General features: G+C 36.2%; 1 protein-coding gene across 1 annotated transcript; it reads left to right on the top strand.

Moving 5' to 3' along the window:
• Positions 1-2,028: 2,028 nt before the first annotated feature.
• On the top strand, positions 2,029-2,730 carry LOC135105396 (uncharacterized). Its single transcript, XM_064013530.1, has one exon. It carries the CDS (start codon positions 2,029-2,031, stop codon positions 2,728-2,730), a length of 702 nt encoding a protein of 233 aa, XP_063869600.1.
• Positions 2,731-22,768: the final 20,038 nt, after the last annotated feature.

Raw genomic sequence — 22,768 nt, 5'->3', positions numbered from 1 at the left:
ACTCCTCTGACGGGGTAAACAAAGCCTTAAAATGCATATGTGTATAGAACACTTTCTACTTAGAATTACACGTTCTTTCACCTCTTTCAGTATTTGCAGAAACTTGCGTTACATCCTGTTTATATATATACAACATTCTTTCCTATCAGAGTCTGCAACAATGCTTTTGAAATGTTGATGTCTAGTAACCGGGTAGTACAGAGGTGAACTGTAGCTCGCTATAGGAAACTGTAAGCCTGTAGTGGTTGTACTGAATGATACTGTGGTGGTGGACGTATTGGTGGTGGTAAGTGGCGGCGTTGCTGGGTGGTGGTGGTGGTGGTGGTGGTGGTGGTGGTGGTAGTGGTGGGTCTAATTGTTCTTGTTGGTGTGGCGGGGTGAGTCCTGCAATATATCAGATTACTCACCACATCTCCCACACCAACACAACACTGTATTCCATTAGACACACACACACACACACACACACACACACACACACACACACGATTAATTTTCTCACCGCTCCAAATCCTCCCTGGTCAGTTTGTCCTTTCTTTCCTTTCCCCTCTCGCGTTTTTTGTCTCCCCCCATCTTTTCTTTTTTTTTTTTTTTTTTTTTAGCTTGTCAGGTGATAATTAAAATGTGTGAAAGGTGTGATTATCTCATATTTCATCCACAAACTCGGAAAACTCGTAGTGCTTATCAAAGTTTGGTTATTTTATTCGTTTATTAGTATTAGCGTTGTTGTGGTTGTGGTAGTGGTGGTGGTGGTGTTGGTGGTGGTGGTGGTGTGTTATCATTCTTCTTATTCTTATTCTAGTTCTTATTTTTCTATTATTATTATTATTATTATTATTATTATTATTATTATTATTATTATTATTATTATTATTATTATTATCATTATTATTATTATTGATATTATATTATTATTATTATTATTATTATTATTATTATTATTATTATTATTATTATTATTATTATTACGAGTTGTTGTTGTTGTAATTACTATCAAAAGTTTATATATGACAACTAATCATTGAATCTTTTTTAGTTAAAAAAATATATATAATAATAATTGCACTGTATTATACATGCCAATATCTCCTTGTAACAGATTACGCGTAAAATTTGTTTCTAGAGTAAGTAAAGGAATCGAGTAGCACTGAACAAAACCTGGAAATCGCTCTCCTTAAGGGTTTCCAACGCTCCTGTGCAGAGAGAATCAGTGCACGGGAATCATCTGGCACGCCCGCGAATCCCGTACATTTTCAACTCCTCTGACGGGTAAAAAAAAAGACTTAAATTGCGTATGTGTATAGAGCATTTTTTACTTAGAATTACACATTCTTTCACCTTTCAGTATTTGCAGAAACTCGCGATACACCCTGTATACCACCAGTGCACATACTGTTCATTATTCAGTTTCATAAACTGACCAAAAACACGTACACACATATTATATATTTCATTTTTCACAGTCTAGTGTTAATTTCAAAATTCACACTTATAAAGGAAGTACTAGAAAATAAATGTATATATATATATATATATATATATATATATATATATATATATATATATATATATATATATATATATATATATATATATATATATATATATATATATATATATATATATATATATATATATATATATATATATATATATATATATATATATATACATATATATATATATATATATATATATATATATATATATATATATATATATATATATATATATATATATATATATATATATATATATATATATATATATATATGTGTGTGTGTGTGTGTGTGTGTGTGTGTGTGTAAGTGTGTGGTTATGTCTAGAATTCCAATGAAATTCTTTATAGACACAATTTTTCGATACAGTAGACATCTCTCTTAACAGCAACGTGAGAGAGAGAGAGAGAGAGAGAGAGAGAGAGAGAGAGAGAGAGAGAGAGAGAGAGAGAGAGAGAGAGCTTATGCTGATGACCTCACGCTGGCTCAGAACTACAGCCCAGGGGAGGAGACTGACACGGCCGACCACATGAACGTCACCCTGAACCGCATTGTGTCGTGGAGCAGCAAGTGGCCAGTAAAATTTGCCCCAAACAAAACACAAATGTCAATCATCTCAAGGTCGAGGACGCCCCTCCAACTCAGCCTTGAGGGGCAAGCTATACGGCGGCAAGACGAGATGGATGTACTGGGGGTCACATATGACTCCGCGCTGACCTTCAGGCACTACATAGAGCGTCTAGCCAGGAAGGCCTCGGGTAAGCTGGCGTCACTCAGAAGGATGTCGTGGCTCCTTGACGACAAAGGCCTGGAGATCTTATACAAGGCTAAAGTTCGTTCCTCCCTGGAGTACTCGAGCCTTGCTTGGGGAGGAGAGGCGACCAGGCATCTTTCCCTCCTGGACAGGGTACAGACTCGGGCAGTGAGGCTCATAAAGGACAGTGGGGACAGAAATGAGCCAAAGCTTCACTCCCTTCAACATCGCAGGGACGTAGCGGGCCTCGTAGTGATATACAAAATACAACAGCGAATCCTGCATCTCCAAGCTCTCCGCCAGCCCCTGCGGCGGGCACAAGTGACCACCCGGGCTGTCACTTTAATGCCTGCTGAATTATTTCAGTGTCGATGCCGCACTTGGCACCATCAACGCCAGTACGTCCATCATTATGGTAAACTATGGAACACCTTAATTGCTGCACAGATAGACTCCAGTAAAATGAATCTGCAGTAATTCAAGGAATGTGTGAACATTTGGTTGCCATAATCACAGAGTAACAATTGTTAGTAACATTTAGAGTTAGGCTTTTAGATAGGAAACACTAAAAATGTTCCCTTTAGCCTGTAAAGTGATACATTATATGTAAAACTATTTTGTAACATTCTCTTTAACTATGTGTTGATTTGTATGAAAAAAAAAAACGAGAGAGAGAGAGAGAGAGAGAGAGAGAGAGAGAGAGAGAGAGAGAGAGAGAGAGAGAGAGAGAGAGAGAGAGAGAGAGAGAGAGAGAGAGAGATTAATTCTGCCTTGAAGAGTACCCGACACTAGTTTGTATTATACTAAATTCACAAGAGTTTTATGTTTTAAGATGAATCGCTTTGTATGTTCGTGTTTTCAGAAGCTTCTCACCTTTCATTTTCTATAACAGAAACGAAGTATTAATGATAACATTGCGTCTGAACTTTTATCAGTTTCTTAACGTGTTGTAGCATGAGTAGTGTCATGACCCTTCGCAGTGATAGTGAACATGATGCAGACAACATCATCACTATTGATAAGACTGTTTCAAGGACACATTCATTGACACATTCATGAGGAAGCAGTGCCAGTCTAAGCTATACTCGTATGATATACTAACTATTGTGTAATAAAGAACCATAACAAAGCATCTGAAATCAGTTCTCCCTTAATAACTCATGCATTATAGTAAATGACATACTCTTCAAAGAGAATGCGGAGCTTGTTTGCCTCCATTAATCATTTTAAAAACTTATAAATATTTAATAATTAATTATGGAGGGCAAGCCTGTCGTGGTGATTCTGAACTTCAGCATTCCTGAACACGAATTTCGTAGCCAAAGTGATCTCCAGTGTTGCCTGACGGCCGCCAGTTAATATTAAACATATTTCTTGTATTGTTTGGAAGAGTTTTTTGGGTAATAAGAAAATCCAACTTGGGAAGTGTGCGTAGTGATGTGAGCAGTGAGCAGCGCTGCTCACCAGTGATAGCGGCAGCATCCCAACCAGCTTGTTCGTTTTCTGAGAACCAGAGTGTGTAGAGACAACGGAGACAACGGATAACAGAAAGAGGACTAGCAGTAATGTAGTAGTAGTGTAGTAGTGTAGTACGAACAGGAGGAGAAGAACAAAGGCACGAAAGAAAATGGCAAAATTTCGAGCGGGGGAAGTAGTCTGTTCCCATTCTTTAAGCAGGTGGAGGTAATACTTACGTCTTGATACTCATTAGGTGGTTGAGAGGAAGAAAAGATTGGTAAAAAGCACCTTTGAGAATGGAGAAACTTTCTTCCTCAAACTCATCTTTCTCTGATTAACTCCCCGTTGTCTTGTGTCCGCTCTCTCTCTCTCTCTCTCTCTCTCTCTCTCTCTCTCTCTCTCTCTCTCTCTCTCTCTCTCTCTCTCTCTCTCTCTCTCTCTCTCTCTCTCTCTCTCTCTCTCTCTTTCCTTTTTCATCCTCTCATAGCCATTTGCCAGGCACCAAACCGTAACCTTCTGGCACTCATTTCACCTTCGTTCCATTAATCCCTTCCTCTAACCATCTCACTGCTGTCACGACTCACTGATGACCGAGAGGAGGAGGAGGAGGAGGAGGAGGAGCCTAACCCACTCACTCAGCTACCCACCCACTTTGACCTACAACCTATCCTGGCCTCTCCCCACGCCTTTACTCACTTAGTCACACCCACCTCACGACATCCATTCCAGCAGATTGCTTTCCTCTCACAAACCTCCATTCTTAACTCATCCCTCTTCCGTCACCCGCTCCGCCTGGCGTCCTCCAAGGGTGGGGCTAAGGGGCAGGGGAGAAAAAGCCCCCCCTCCTACACACTCCCAGGTGATTCCCGCCGTATTACGAGACTTTGCCCAACAGGAGAAAAGAGCATGAAAGAAAAATGGGCAGACACGAGAAGCCAGTTTGGTGGAAAGTCCACATGAAGAGAAGGACATGGAGGAGGAGGAGGAAGAGGAGGAGGACGAGAACTATGAGAAATAAGAGAACAAGGAGGAGAGGAGGAGGAGTAGGAGGACGAAGTATTGGTTGTAGTTTTAGAAGAAAATAGTAAAAGCCCTAAAACTGTTTAAGGAAATTAAAGAAAAATGAGAATAAATAATTAAAGAAGAAAGAATAATTAAAATGAGAAAGAAATTAATACTAATGTAACGAAATGGAAGCCAGCAGATGTGTAAATGCTGTAAAATGATATCAACAAGTGAAATATTTCTAAATGAGAAGATGTTCATTTTGAATAAGAAACTATGAAATGAATACATATGCAAATTTGTGGCAAAAATGTAAAATTCAGGAGAAAATGCGATATATAGCTACATTAAAAATGTTTTATGAACAAAAATAGACAAATATGTACAAACCATGAGGCCTGACGAAATCTGGAAATATGTAATAACACCACAACCACCATCACCACCACTACCGCTACCACCACCACAACAGCCACCTGTAATAATACCACAACCACCGTCACCACCACTACCGCTACCACCACCACCACCACAACAACCACCTGTAATAATACCACAACCACCATCACCATCACTACTGCTACCACCACCACCACCACCACAACAGCCACCACCACCAATGCTACTATCAACATCACTATAACCACTACCAACACCACCACCACCACCACCATCACCAACCATCAGAACCACCACCACAACCACCACCACAACCACCACCACCAACAACAACAACAAAAACACCAACACAACAGCAACTACAAACAAAGCTACACTATCACCACCACCATCACCACTGTCATCATCGTCATCACCACTACAAATAACAACAACAACACTCGCCACCACAACCCTTATCACCACCACCACCACCACCACCAACAACAACAACAACAACAACAACAACAATCACTGTAAAAGACAGAGGTGGTGCGTCTGGTGCTTCATTACGAGGAACACGACAGCTAATCAGAGGAGACATGCAGCACCAACCATATATATATATATATATATATATATATATATATATATATATATATATATATATATATATATATATATATATATATATATATATATATATATATATATATATATATATATATATATATATATATATATATATATATACGGTACTTAAAATTAAATGAAATTATAGTGGTGGTGGTGGTGGTGGTGGTGGTGGTGGTGGTGGTGGTTAGTAGTATATATATATATATATATATATATATATATATATATATATATATATATATATATATATATATATATATATATATATATATATATATATATATATATATATATATATATATATATATATATATATATATATATATATATATATATATACGGTACTTAAAATTAAATGAAATTATAGTGGTGGTGGTGGTGGTGGTGGTGGTGGTGGTAGTAGTGGTGGTGGTGGTGGTGGTGGTGGTGGCGTAGTGTATTTAGAATTTCTACGTAAGATCGTCCAGTTATGCTCAAAAATATGATGCATGGTGGCCACCGTGGGTTTGGGAAGCACAGCATTAGAGTATAAGTGGCAATGCGCTGCGTAAATAAAAGTTCCATTTCTTTTCAAGCTAATAAATACAGGAACACAAAGGAAGATAAAAAAAGCAAGGTAGTTATTGGACGTTAAGTAACCTTTTGATTGTTTGGATAAACTTTTTTTAATGTTCCATATTTGAATATCTTTCCAAAGTAATAGAGGACAAAGGGCGATCAAAAAGCGACATATTTGTTCTTGGCCATTAGGTAACCTTTTTCCTGTTAGGAAAATCTCTTCTTCACATTTTTGAGCATAAAAAAAGTTAAATAAAAAGTTATTTTTATTTTTTTCCACGTTGCAAAAATATTTAAGAAACAGAAGTGCAGAAAATGCAAAAGTTATCTAAGCGTGAAAGTGTTAAGAGGCTGGCAGCGACCAGAACCTTCCCCATCTGAACTACAGTAAGACACGCAGGATACTAAACACGAAGTGACATTAATTCACAAAAAAAAAAAAAAAAAAAAAAATTATGCATAACATAATTATCATCACCATCACCATTAGCATCACTTGAGTTGGCAGGCATTTCTGTTAAAGCAGCGGCCAGCTACACACGTCATCTCTCGTATATCCTGAAGCAGAAAGGACACAACTAAGTTCAGCTAAGGTTCCTGACATATTATCCCTCACAGCTTCATAATTAATACACAGGCGGAATGCTTTACTCAGTGCATTTCCTGTTCTCTGTTACAAGGCATCACAGAAAGTGGCATTAACTTATGGGATTTTTCCTTTTATCTCGTTTAATGGTAATTCATATAAAGTACAATAAAATTTTTCAAAACTATTGGCAACTGTTTACAAAATGTTCTCGACGTGGTTGTTATATATGTACAACTTCATATCAAAATACATTTCATCCATTTCAACATTCCTGCATCTCTGTATTCTCATTAATAACCCTCTCACTGCTATTTGGCACATTTTTCCTTAATTGTTAATCACTCAGATATCTTTACTCATTTTGCAACGTAGAAATTGCAAAAAATTATTCTTTTCTTCCCTGCTTTCTTGTAGACGCCTATAAATAGTCCATGTATTACTTCTGGTGGTGTTAATTGTTTTGTATTGCAACGAAAGGATTAAAAGGACGCAACACACTTTTCAGGAAGGGAAGCAAGGGAGGGAGTGAGGGAGTATACACAAAGCAGAAAATCCGTCAATAAAGGTTAGGTTAACGCCCCGCCAATCCCACTGACTTGCCACACTCACACATTCATCTCACCATTCACTCTGCGACCCCTCCTGGTAAACGCTTTGTTCTGGTCAATTTCTGGACAATTTCTCAGAGGCCAGTTATGATTATTTGAGTTCTCATGGATGTTTCCTTCTCTCTCTCTCTCTCTCTCTCTCTCTCTCTCTCTCTCTCTCTCTCTCTCTCTCTCTCTCTCTCTCTCTCTCTCTCTCTCTCTCTCTCTCTTTCTCTCTCTCACTGATGATACAGAATCCCTGTTAAACTATCAGAAGAATCACGAAAACACCCTTGGTATCTCTAATAATTCCCATTTAAGCCTGTTAAAACTAGTTGTAATACTACGCTTATATGCTGTTCTCTATAGCATGCGCAGCCATCCATCTCACCCATTTTCTCTTTTAATAATTCTAACTAATGCATGTTAAATGTAGTATGAGTAAGACGCCAGAACATAAACGGACCTGTATTGCACACTAGCCAGCCAGATCACCCTCCCGTCCCTTCCGCACCTGTCCTTCGTATCCGCGTCACGCGGATACGCCTCTGTTTCTTGCTCTTCCTCCGGGGCGCCTGGCCATCTTCACGCCTGCCACCGCTGATAGAGGAGGCGTATTTTTTCTCTACCTGTCCGTAATAATAAGGGTGTATGTGTGTGGACAATGACAGTCGGTAAATTCGGGTTTAAGCCATTGTTTGTCAGGAAAACAATCAATTTTCCCGAGGAAGAGCGAGAGCGAGAGACAGAGACCCATGATCCTCGCCCAATTTTTTTTTTTTTTTTTTATGTAGGAGGGACACTAGCCAAGGGCAACAAAAATCCAATGAAAAAAAAAACCCCACTGAGATGCCAGTCCCAGGGAAGGGTCCAAAGTGGCAGTCAAAAAATGAAGGATAAGTGTCTTGAAACCTCCCTCTTGAAGGAATTCAAGTCATAGGAAGGTGGAAATACAGAAGCAGGCAAGGAGTTCCAGAGTTTACCAGAGAAAGGAATGAATGAATAAGAGTACTGGTTAACTCTTGCATTAGAGAGGTGGACAAAATAGGGGTGAGAGAAAGAAGAAAGTCTTGCGTAGTGAGGCCGCGGGAGGAAGGGAGGCATGCAGTTAGCAAGATCAGAAGAGCAGTTAGCATGAAAACAGCGGTAGAAGACAGCTAGAGATGCAACACTGCGGCGATGACAGAGAGGCTGAAGACAGTCAGTTAGAGGAGAGGAGTTGATGAGACGAAAAGCTTTTGATTCCACCCTGTCTAAAAGTGGGAATCCCCTTGGTCTTATTCACTCCATTTCGCCGAAAACATATTCTACAAATTATTTTTATCACCGTCCGCCATTTTCCTCACCGGTCTTCTTGTCCAGAACCCTCACCACCAGGGAACAAGGGCTCCAGGTGAGGTGAGCACGCCGGGGAGGAGCAGGACTGAACACTGAGGCCAGGCAAATGACTAAATGAACCGAGAGTTATTCACCAGACGAAACCCGAAGAGTGAGCGCTCCTGAAGCTTCTCAACTGATGCCGTAAGCTTTTCCACATTAGAAAAAAAAAAAAAAATCGAAGGCCATACTTAGAACTGAAAAGTGTACCACAGTTTTCAGACGAAGAAAACGAAGGAATAAAGTTTTCAGCAGAACAAAACTGAAAAAAAGAAGGTGATCGACAAATGAAGAACATTATTTGCACCAAAGGATGAGCACCAAAATCTTTCAACCGAGGCACTGCTCCACTAAAAGCTTTCCAGTAGAGAACTTAAACACCAAATGCTTTTCAATCAGGAATCAAAGAGGATGAAGTGTATGAGCAGCTTTTCAACGAATGAGAACAAATAAAAATGAGCGTATCAAAAATTTTCTACGCATAAAATTGCACCACCTCAAGCCTTCCCAGTGAAGACAAGTTTATTATATCGTGTATCAGATTCATCTATTTATTTTTATTTATCACATTTTTTTTCTTTACGTGAAAATGTGTAGGGTTTTATTTTCTTTTATTTGTCATCTCGTGTATCTCGTTTTCTTTTATTGTTCAGCAGGTATCACTTAGTTGTTTTCTTTTCGAAGTTTGTGATTTCGTAGATCGATTTTTTTTTTTTTTTTTTTTTCAGTAATTTACGTGAGGATATTCAGGATCTTTCATTTTGTTATCTCGTGCATCTAGTTTTCTCTCATTATCAATCAGGAATCACTTTGCTGCATTCATCTCATATTGTCCTCCCCTTACGCTTCCTTCTCATATCCGATGCTTCCTCTCTTAAGACCAAACCTCATTTTCACCTATCGATCTTGTGTTGCACCGCTTTCCCCCCCCTCCCTTCTCTCTCTCTCTCTCTCTCTCTCTCTCTCTCTCTCTCTCTCTCTCTCTCTCTCTCTCTCTCTCATGCTGTCTCTACAATTTCATTTTTTTTAGTGGCAGGAAAAACTTGCCCAGGTAATCGAACTTTAATTAGCGAGGTGAAATCTTTGCTTCGAAGGGGAAAAAAATCTTAGCGAAGGTGGACGCAAAAATAATACGCCAAAATATGTCCCCAAATATTATTGCCAAAAAAATTTGATGATTACAAATATATGTATATATATATATATATATATATATATATATATATATATATATATATATATATATATATATATATATATATATATATATATATATATATATATATATATATATGAAATAGAAAATATCAGAAGGAACGAAAATTGAGAATATTATTTATTCAATGAATTATGTAATATCAGTTACAGCTTTCTCATTTCATTAGTTAATTTTCCTTCTTATTAGACAGGCATGTGTATATTAATTTATATTTACATTTGCTGCTTAATGATTCCCTAGATCACACTTTGCTTTAAATGAGATTCCTTCGTTTAGCAATTTACATATTTACCTATGAAATAATTTACTATTTTATTACTACTACTACTACTACTACTACTACTACTACTACTACTACTAATAATAATAATAATAATAATATTGCTGCTGCTGCTGCTGCTGCAGCTGCTATTTATTACATTCTTATCACGAGCGAGTTAAGTCTAGTATGTACAGTTTTCAATATACTTGGTTCAGTTTATTTATTTATATATTTATTTATTTATTTATTGTTGCTACTGAATGAGGGAATGCATGTGTATACAAAAAGTTCGTGTGTTCATGTTATTGGTGTTTTCCTGCGACGTGCGTGAGTATTGTTTAGTAGAGACGGTGATACAGTGGTGGTGATGGTGGTGGTGGTAGTAGTCGTAGTAGTAGTAGTAGTAGTAGTAGTAGTAGTAGTGCTGGTGGTGGTGGTGGTGGTGATAAAAAGGAAAAAAAAATAGAAAAAATAAAAAGAAAAATAATGAAAAGAAAGAAGAACAAGAACAAGAAGGATTCAAAACGAAGAAGAAAAAGAAGAAGTAAATGAAAAATATAATACTACTAGTTACAACCTTAATCGCATTAATCTTCTTATTAGCACCACTATTACCACCATCACTATTATTAACCACTATTATTAGTCACGTGACACGCCGAGCACTAGATGACACTCAGTATCTTGCACATGACCACCAACATTATTACCATTAAACCCACGATCACTTACATTATTCTTACCACCACCACCACAACTTGCATCACCATTACCAGCATCATCATAATCTATCTCCATTATTTACACCATAATCACCACTACCACCAGCATCTCCTCCTCCTTCTCTTCCTCCTCCTTCTCCTCCTCCTCCTCTCTTTCCTCTCCCTCCTCCTAAATTTCATCCCCATTATCACTGAAGTCTCTGCTCTCTTCCTTCCCTTAATCACGTTAGTCGCGCGGCTCGCAACATTCCCACCTCATCAGCGTCCGGATTAAAAAAAAAACGACCCTTCTTATCTCCGCTACTCTCACCCAAATAATCGGCGGTTAAGACCCCGAGAGCGACTATCCTAGAATAACCAGTTGCACACCCGCATTTCCATTGTCCTAAGATTTACGCCCGCCCTCCTCCTGCCTTCTGCCGCCTCCTCCCACTAAGCTAAACTGTGTCTCCTGCGCAGTGTGTCTCCTGCGCAGTTTAACAGTTAACAGTTCATTAAAGAAAAGTACATAAATGAGAAGGGGGGGGTTACAAAAGCGCGTTGCGACACACTGTCTTATAATATTATATCTTCACGCCGCGAGGGAAGGGACGGGAGTTGCCTGATAGTGAAAATGTACGATCATCATAAGGTACTTTCTGGATTGTATTCCGCTAGGCTCATCGCTCAAACTGCAGGGCCGCGGGAGCCGCTAATGGACTCAGGGCGCCAACAGGAGGCTTTAGGAGCGTAATTTTCGGACCTTTCCCACCCCCTGTTGGTGTGCCTAATGCAGTAATTTCGCGGTGAAGTGGATTTTTTACGTCTTTGCTTGGTGGGCACGTGGAAAGGGACATCAGACATCCAGGAACCATAAAAACAAATGGCTCTAACGACTCCAGCAAAGGGGATGAAGCTTGAATGTCCCTCCCTTCCTAGCTTGTCTCTTTTGCAGACCATTTCGCCATAACAACATTACGAGGCGGCTTGAGACCACTCTCATCTCCACACCGTAAACACTTCATCACGCGGGAAGGGTACGCAGGAAATAAACGAGGATAAATAATGCGAATAATCCTCAGGCTACAATTCAAATCCATTCCCGTAACTCCTCCCCAGACTGGGTATCCGCGCGGCAGCCTTGATTGTAAGGAACAATGACCACATGGCATAATAAAGAGCGAAACGCGGTGATCACGGCGCCATCAGCCCACCTGCCACGCCAACAGAAACATAGCTCTTAACAGCTCTCCTTCCGCACGGTAGGACAGGTGTATTACTTGTTCCGGGCCGAGGCAAGCAGTTAGGGAGGCAAGCAAGGAGGCGGGCAGGCAGCGGTTCGACAGGAGAAGCAGCGGGGTGGTGAAAGCCGCGGCCAGAGACACGACGAGAGGTAAATGCCGCCATTATGGTGTGGGTTGGAAATTAGTGGCGGGAAAATCTACAGGTAAATACTGCAACCGCGGGAATAACAAGGCGGAGACGAGCAGCAGGCGGGGAGCGGATGAATTTGGGAGCGGAGAGACGGATAAAGTAATCTGGAGAGGCGAGAACCGCACCTCCAGAAGGCAAACAGCAAACAGCGGCCGCCAGGTGGTAGATATCAACCCCCTTCCCCCCCTCGCTCCGACACTACCCACCAAAATTATAACATTCTCAGGTGTTTCCGTAATTTCTCTCTGGATATCAGAAGGTGAAAGAAGGAGAGAGAGGAAGGGAGGAAGGGGCTCGGTACGCTATAGCCCTCTATATAGGGAAAAAGAAGAACATTACCAAAAAAGGAGTATTTTGAGTGTTTACACTTTGTTAGGTACCATAATGCGAAAATGCACGCAGAGCACCCTACATGGGGAAAAGAAAAGAAATTTCCAGAAAAGTGTCTTTTAAGTGTTTATGAGTGTCCTAGTCACGAAAAAAGCTTAAAAGAACATAAATCAATCTATATGGGAAAACAAAACATTACCAAACACGTTTCTGTTTAATGTTTTTTTTTTTTTAAGCTATTTACGTAAGAAAACGGCAAAACGCATGCAAGAACCTTTTATTGAGAAAGAAAATAACATTACAAAAACAAGTATTTTCAGTTTTTTTTTTTTACATATATTTTGTTACATAGAAAAAAGCAAAAAAAAAAAAAGAATAAATAAATAAATAAAATGCATGATAAGCAACCACTATGAGGAAACGAAAAGCCATTAATAGAAACACATATTATGATTGATTATGAGCTTCTTACATAGAAAAACGCCGAAACGGATGAACAGCAATCTATATGGAGAAACACTATATAACATTACGAAAAAAAAGTGTATTTTGAATTTTTTTTTTTTTTTTTTTCACATTGTTAGGTACCAAAATGACGAAATGCTTGGAAAGTCTCCTATATGAGGAAAACAAAATGACATTACGAGAAAAGTGTTTTTTTTTTATGTTTTTGAGCTCGTTATGAACCAAAACGCTAAAAGTAAAAAAAAAAGATAAAATAGATAAATAAATAAATAAACATGGAAATCACCCTATATGGGAATAGAGAACATTAACAAGAACGTGTTTTTTTTTTTTTTTGAGTGTTTTCTTTTCATCTTCTTACGTATCAAAACGGTAAAACGCATGCAAAATATCCTTTATGGATAAACATGATAATATTACAAAAAACGAATATTTTGAGTTCTTACGTAGAAAACGCCAAAATCAAAGCAAAGTACACTGTATGGGGAAACGAAAAGACATTACGAGAAACGTCTATTTTGTGTGTTTTTGAGCTTCTTAGGTATCAAAACACAAAAAGGCATGAATAGTGCTCGGTATGGACTAGTAGAAAAAAAAAAAGTGCATTTTGAGTGTATTTCCCATAGTTAGATATCAAAACCCCAAATTGAACACAAAGCACCCTATATGAGGAAAGGAAATGAAATTTCTAGAAACGTGTCCTTTGAGTGTTTATGAGCGTCCGAGTCAACAGAACGCAAGGAGAGCAAAATATAAAGAAAAGAAAACAGCATTACTAGAAATGTCTTTTCTCAGTGTTTTTCAGCTGTTTACGAATCAAAACATTAAAACACTAGCAAAACACCCTCAATGGAGAAACAAAATAACTTTATCAAAAACATTACCCGCAATAAAAAAAAAAATGTACTTTGAGTGTATTTCACATTTTTAAGTATCAAAACACCAAAATGAACGGAAACCATCATATATGGGGTAGGGAAACAAGATTTCTAGATACGTGCCTTTTGAGTGTTTAAGAGTGTGCTGGGCACCAAAACGCTGAAAAGCATGGAAGGCAGCCTATATTGGAAAAAGAAGCAATATTACGGGAAACGTATTTTATACAATGTTTTGAGGTGTTTACGAAATAAAACGCTAAAACTCATTCAAAACACCCTTTATGGAGAAAAGAATAATCTTATCAAAAACAAGCATTTTTTTTTTGTTTGTTTTTGACCTTGATACGTAAATAAAAATGCCAAAATGTATAAAAAGCACCGAATAAAGGGAAACGAAAAGACATTGGGAAACGGTTATTATGAGTGATTTTGAGCTTTTAGGGTAACAAACTACTAAAACTCATGAATAGTACTATATATGAAGAAACAGAACATTACCAAAAATTTTGAGTGCATTTCACACTGTTAGGTGCCATAACGCCAAATTCCATGGAAAGCATCTTATAAGAGAAAAGGAAACGAGATTTCAAGGAAAATGTCTTTTGAGTTTTTATGAGCGTGTTAGGAATCAGAACGCTAAAAAAAACATGGAACGCACAATATATATATATATATATATATATATATATATATATATATATATATATATATATATATATATATATATATATATATATATATATATATATATATATATATGGAAAAAGAAAACAACATTCTAACTAGGTCTAAAGCACTTTTCAGGAGGTGCTGTGAACTTATCATTAAACCCAGCTGTGACCTCACTGAACGTTTCCCTTTGTGTCTCACAACACAAGGAGCAGTCACAGCCTGCTCTCTAAAGAAAACTCTCTTCCTCCACATAAAACTACAAGCACCTAATAACACACACACATCCTTCACTCAAAAATTTCAAAATTATCATGGCGACTCCTACCCCCAGGTCGGACTGCCTTTCTGTCGAGGACCCTAAGTGTCTTGACACCCACTCAACTTATTCTTCATTAACTTCTGCAACATTCGCGGTCTAAGATCTAATTTTCAATCTGTAGAACACCACCTCTCTTCTTCTAAACCTCATTTTCTTTTCCTCACTGAAACTCACGTGTCTGAGGCAACTGACAGCAGCCCCTTTTCTGTTCCTTCCTACTTTCTCTATCCTCATTTTCGATCCAAAGCTGGATGTTGCGTTTATGTGCGCAATGACTTAACCTACTCTCGTGCCCACGCTCTTGAATCTTCCGAGTTTTCCACCATCTGGCTACGACTACAGAGTCACTGTCAAACTAAATTTATCTGCGCTGTATACCTCTCACCTAACTCCTCTGACTATAAAAAATTCTTTGACTACTTAACTTCTAAAGTAGAGCACATTCTGACCCTTTTCCGTTTTGCAGAGATCTCCATTCTTGGAGACTTCAATGTTCACCACAAGCTTTGGCTTTCATCTCCTTTCACTGACCATCCTGGTGAACTAGTCTTCAACTTTGCTATCCTCCACGACCTAGAGAAATTGGTGCAACACCCTACTCGTATTCCTGACCATCATGGAGATACGCCTAACATTCTTGACCTTTTCCTGACCTCTTCCTGACCTCTAATCCTTCTGTTTATGCTGTCACCCTCTCTTCTCTGTTGGGCTCCTCCGATCACAATCTCATATCTGTATCTTGTCCTATCGCTCCAATCCCTCCTCAGGATCCCCCCTAAGCGAAGGTTCCTCTGGCGTTTTGCCTCTGCTAGTTGGGGGGACCTGAAGAGGCATTTTGCTAATTTTCCTTGGAATTACTACTACTTCCGTGTCAAACACCCGTCTTTGTGTGCTGAGCGCATAACAGAGGTGATAGTGTCTGGCATGGAGGCATACATTCCTCACTCTTTTCCTCGACTTAAACCTTCCAAACCTTGGTTCAACACAGCTTGTTTTCGTGCTATACATGATAGAGAGGTGGCTCACAAAAGGTACTTAAGCCTTCCATTACCATAATCTCATGCACTTTATATTTCTGCCCGGAACTATGCCAATTCTGTTTCTCCAACTAGCCAAACTAACAAACCAACTAGCCTTCATTAACAGAAAGTGTCAAAATCTTTCAAGATCTAACTCCCCTCGTGACGTCTGGCCAAAAATATCTCCAATAACTTCCAACCCTTCAGGAAGTAAACATTTCACACAGGAAAGCCACAGAACGCTTGACTTCTGATCTTTCTGAAATTTCAGATTTTTGGTATTGTTCAATGCCTCAAAAACTCAATTCCCTCATTTATTAACTCAACGCAACCTTTCGGACAATTATCCCCTCTTCTTCAATGACAATGAGTTTTTGTTGTGCATGTTAGGTACGAAAACGCTAAAAAGTATGGAAAGCACACAATATAGGAAAAGAAAACTAAATTACCAAAACGTGTATTTGAATGATATTTTTAGGTACCAAAAACGCTTAATAAGCTTCCGAAACACCTTTTATGTGGAAACAAAATAACTTACGAAAAACAAGAATTTTTATAGTTTTTGAGCTTGATACGTAGAGAAAAAAAATGCATGCAATGTACCCATAAAGGAAAAAAAAAAAAAAAATACGAGAGGTAGGTATTATGAGTGTTTTTAAGCTTTTTAGGTACCAAAACGCTAAAACGCTTAAAAAAAGAATGACATTACCAAAAACCTGTATTTTCATTGTATTTCACATTGTTCGGTAGAAAACGTCAAATTACATGCAAAGCACCCTATATGTAAGGAAAAAAAAGATATTTCCCACCCAAAAAAAAAAAAAAACGTTTTTTGAGTGCTTATGATCGTGTTAGTCATCAAAACGCTGAAAAGCATATGAAAAAAACAAAACAACATTAGCAAAAACGAAACTTTTGAGTTTTTTTCTTTTCTTTCTTTCTTTTTTTTTTTGCTCTACTTCCGTTCCAAAAAAAAAAAAAAAACGCATAAAAAACAACCTTTATGGAAAATAGAATATTACAGAAAGAAGTATTTTAATGTTTTTAAGCTTGTTCTGTACAAAAAATACCAAATTAAGGCAAAATATAGTATATGAGGAAACGAAAATACGTTACCAGAGACGTGTATTATGTTTTTTTTTTTTTTTTTTAGGTTTTTAGGTACCAAAGCAGTAAAACGAATGAACAGTATTCTACATTGAGAAACAGAAGAATAACAACAAAAACATGCATTTTGAGTGTTTTTCACAATGATAGGTACCAAAAAGTCAAAATGCATATAACGCACCCTATATGGGGAAAAGAAACATTTTATGAAACGGGTACTTTGAAAGTTTTTGAACTTCTAACGTACGAAAAAGCTAAACTGCAATGGAAAATTTCTTAACAGAGAAACAGATTAACATTACCAAAATCAAATATTTTGTGTTTTTGAGCTTCTTATAAAAACGCCAAAAAGCCATGGCTAGTAGACTATATGGGGGAATGAAAGGACATTACGAGGAACGTGTATTATAAGAGTTTTTGAGCTTCTTAGGTACCAAAATGCTAAAAAAGGACATTACGAGGAACGTGTATTATAAGAGTTTTTGAGCTTCTTAGGTACCAAAATGCTTAAAAAGTATAAACTACCCTTAAAATGCTATATATATATATATATATATATATATATATATATATATATATATATATATATATATATATATATATATATATATATATATATATATATATATATATATATATATATATATATATATATATACTCCTTATAGAGAAAGAAGACAACATTACCAAAAACTTGTTTTCAGTGTATTTTTTTACATTATTCTCTTTGAAAATGCAAAAAAATAAAAAGAAAAGGATAATGCAAAAAAAAAAAAACGAAAAAATGCATGCAAAGCGCCTTATATGGGGAAAAGAAACGTAACATATAAAAACGTGACTTTTGGGAGGTTTTGAGCATGTTAGCACCCAAAATGCTTAAAAGCATGGAAATCACAATATATGGGAATTGAAAACAATATTACAAAAAACTTGTCTTCTGAGTGTTTTTGCACTTTTTCTCATGCAAAACGACCATTATGAAGAAAAAGAATAATACTAACAAAAAGAAGAATTTCGAGTGTTTTTGAGCTTCTTACATACGAAAATAAGAAAATGCATGTAGAATACTCTCTATGAAGAAACGAAACCTCATTACCAGACACGTGCATAATGTGTGTTTTTGAGCTTTAATACCAAAACGCTAAAATGCATAATTAGCACTCTATATGGATAAACTTAACCAAAAACATGTATTTTGTGTCTATTTCACATTATTAGGTAACAAAACCCCAAAATGCATGCAAAACACCTTACATGGGGAAAGATATTGAGATTTCCAGAAACTTGTCTTTTCAATGTGTCTGACTATCTTAGGCATCGAAACGTTAAAAAAAAAAAAAAAATGGAAAGCACACTATGGTAAAAAAAAAAAAAAACTCTCCAAAAGGTCAATTTTCAGTGTTTTTTTTTTTTTTTTACTACTCACGTACCAAAACGCAAAACCTCATGGAAAATACATTTTATGGAAAAATAATAACAATACTAAAAACAAGTATTTTGAGTATTTTTGAGCCTTTTACGTAGAAAAACGCCAAAATGTATGGAAAGTACCATATACAATTAAACGAAAAGACATCATGAGAAACGTGTACTATGAATGTTTTTAAGTTTCTGAAGTACCAAAACACTAAAACACATGAATAGTACTCCATATGAAAAAAAAAAAAAAAAAACATTACCTAAAACGTGTGTTTAGAATGTTTTAATATTGTTAGGTACCAAAATGCATACAAAGTACCTTATATAATGAAACGAAACGATATTACCTGAAGCGTGTCTTTTGAGTGTTTTTCTGCATGTTAATCACCAAAACGTAAAAAAAAAAAATCTAGTTACGTACCAAAATGATAAAACACCTAGAAAGCACCCCTTAAGGAGAAACGGAATAACATTACCAAAAACATTTATTTTAAGTTTTCCTGATTTTGTCACGTAGAAAAACGCGAAAAAAATACACTATATGGTGGAACGAAAAGACATTACGACAAACTTCTATTATGAATAGTTTTAAGCCTATTAAGTACCAAAAGACTAAAATGCATTAATGCCACTGGATATAGAGATACAGAACAACATTACCAATATCGTGTAATTTGAGTCTGTTTTACATTGTTCGTTACCAAAAAATAAAGCAAAACCCCTTATATGGAGAAATTAAGCGAAATTACAAGAAATCTATCTTTTGAGTGTTTTTGTGCATGATAGGTAGCAAAACGTAAAAAGAATGGAAAGCATCTTATATAGGAATAAAAAATAACATTACCAAAAAACTTGTCTTTTGAGTGTTTTTGAGTTACTTACCAGAATGCAAAAATGCATGCAAAAAAAAAAAAAAACATTTAATGGAGAAAAAACAATAACATTACCCAAAAAATAAATAAATAAATAAAATAAATAAATAAATAAATAAATAAATAAATAAATAAATAAATAAATAAATAAATATATATATATATATATATATATATATATATATATATATATATATATATATATATATATATATATATATATATATATATATTTTTTTTTTTTTTTTTTTTTTTTTTTTTTGAGTGTTTTTAAGCTTGTTACGTACAAAAACGCTTAAATACATGCAAAGTACACTGCTTGAGGAAATGAAAGGACGTTACAAGAGACGTATATTGTAAGTGTTTTTGATCTTTTTAGGTACCAAAATGCTAAAGTGCATGAATAGAACTCTAAATGGAGAAACAGAACAACATTAACAAAAATATGTATTTTGAGTGTATTTTACATTATTATGTACCATAACGCCAAAATGGATGCAAAGTACTTTGTGTGGGGAGAGGAAACGACATTTCCCAAGAAATGTCTTATTTAGTGTTTATGAGCGTGTTAGGCAACAAAATAGTAAAAAAGCATGGAAATCATCTTTATGGAAATACAAATAAACATTACAAAAAACGTGTCTTTTGAGTGTTTTTTAATCTCCTTACGTATCAAAAAGCTAAAATAAGTATTTGTATTGTATGGAAATACAAACAAACACTATAAAAAACGTGTCTTTTAAGCGTTTTTGATCTTCTTATGTATCAAAACGCTAAAACGCAGGTAAAACACCATGTATAGAGAAACAGGAGAGCAATACCGAAAAAAATAAGTATTTTTTAGTGTGCCTGAGCTTGTTACGTAAACAAAAGCCAAAATGCCTGGAAACTACAATGAAAGGAGAAATGATGGGACATGAATAGGAACATGTATTATGAGTGTTTCTGAGCTTTAGATACCGAAAAAAACGCCTGTTTAGCACTTTATATGGAAAAGCATAACATCATTATCAAAAGACGTCTATTTTGAGTGTATTTCACCAAAGCGTCATAATGCATGTAAAGCACATTATATGGTGAAAATAGACGAGATTTACAGAAACGTGGTATTTGAGTGTTTCAGAGCGTTCTTCTCCACAAAACGCTAAAAAGCATAGTAAGCACCTAATATAATGGAAAAAAAAACAACAAAAAAAACATAAAAGTGATATTTCTGTGTTTTGAGCTATTTACGCACCAAAACGATAAAACTCATGCAAAACACCCTTTATGCAGAAACAGAATAACAATACCAAAAATAAATATATTTACTGTGTTTTTGAGCTTGTTACGTAAGAAAAATAAATAAATAAATAAACTGCATGTTAAAAAGAAAACATTTAACAGAAATGTGCATTATGAGTGTTTTTGAGCTTCTTAAGTGCCATAACGCTAAAACGCAGGAATTGCAATCTATATGAAAAAAAAAAGAATATTACAAAAAACGTGAATGTTTATTATTTTAACTTTGTTAGGTACCAAAACCTAAAAACGTACGCAAACCATCCTATATGGGGAAAGATTTCTAGAAACGTATATTTTAAGTGTTTATAAGCGTGCTAGGCATTAAAACGCGAAAAAAGCACCCTATATGGAAAAGCAAAACATAACCAAAATTGTCTCTCTTTACTGTTTTTTTTTTTTTTTTGAGGTACTTACATACGAAAACGCTAAAACGCATGCAAAACACCCTTTGTACCACAAACAAATTTTTTCGAGTATTTTTGAGCTTGTTACGGAGAAAACTAAAAAATGCATACAATGTACCCTATATGGGGAAAGAAAAGACTTTACGAGAAACGTGTATTGACTGATTTTGAGCTTCTTAGCTACCAAATACTAAAACGCATAAATAATACTCTATATACAGAAAACATAACACTAATAAAAAACTTGTATTTTAAGTGTTTCCATATCACTAGGTACCAAAACGCCAGAATGCATGCAATGCACCTATATAGGGAAACAAAATGATACTACCAGAAACGTGTCTTTTCAGTGTTTTTCAGCGTGTTAGGCACCAAAACCCTTAAAACCACTGAAATCACCTGATATGGGAATACAAAACAACCTTACCAAAACACGCCTTTTTTTCAGGGTTTTGAGCTGCATACACACCAAAACGGAAGGAAATCACTATTAATGGAGTAAGGGAATAACGTTACCAAAAAATAGGTATTTCGAGTTTTTTGAGATACTTATGTAGAAGGATGCCAAAATGAATGGCTAGAACCCTATATGAGAAAAAAAAAAAAAAACTAAGAGAAACGTGTATTGTGAGTGCTTTTAATATTTTTGGGTACCGAAACGCGAAAAAAAAACGTTAATACCACTTTATATGTACAAAGCAAAGAAAAATACCAAAATCGTGATATTTTTTTTATTTATTTATTTATTTATTTTTATTTATTTATTTATTTTTTTTAATTTATTTTTAGGTACCTAAACGCCAAAATGCATGGAAAACACTCAAGGGTCTAATATGATTCTGTGCAAGGAAGACGGAACACACACACACACACACACACACACACACACACACACACACACACACACACACACACACACACACACCTCTTCACACAAATTTGAATTATAAAGATAAAAAAAAAAGAAAACATGAACTAAAGTGGAAATTATGACATTGCAGGGCTTCTAAACCTGTGGGGCATCTGACATGCCTCCCCCTACTGGGATCTCTGAGTACTACTTATAGCATCTCAATACAAATTTAATATCTTCATGAGTTACTTCTGACAGAAAGATTACCAAACAGCATCAGACACACCAAAATCTATCAGGAAAAAAATGTATCTGCCAGTGTAACAAAGCTGTAATCCTGGAGAACAATTCATATTATTTGCAGACAGTTAAGATCTACCATCCTAAGGATTGCAGTGCTGACTTTCACTTCCTGAATAACAACTCAGGGCGACAAGCACCAATCACCTTTTCCCAGAGAGTTGACAGAATGTGGCAGAAGGTGACCTTGTGGTTATTCCACGAGAGTGAGAGCAGTCCTCCGTCCCCTATGTTTGCTCACTAATCTCATCTGTAACAAATGCAAGCAATTAATAACCTATGAAAACAACACTCAAAAAAAGTTTTTTTCGATTCCTTTCAAATTTCTTTAACACTAAATGCACTGAATCGTCATTTAACATGCATATCACATGAAAAAAATAAAATAA

The sequence above is a fragment of the Scylla paramamosain genome, chromosome 12, assembly GCF_035594125.1.
Source record: "Scylla paramamosain isolate STU-SP2022 chromosome 12, ASM3559412v1, whole genome shotgun sequence".
Lineage (NCBI taxonomy): Eukaryota > Metazoa > Arthropoda > Malacostraca > Decapoda > Portunidae > Scylla > Scylla paramamosain.
Note: the sequence above shows the minus strand (reverse complement) of the source record. Positions and strands in the feature narration are given on the sequence as shown.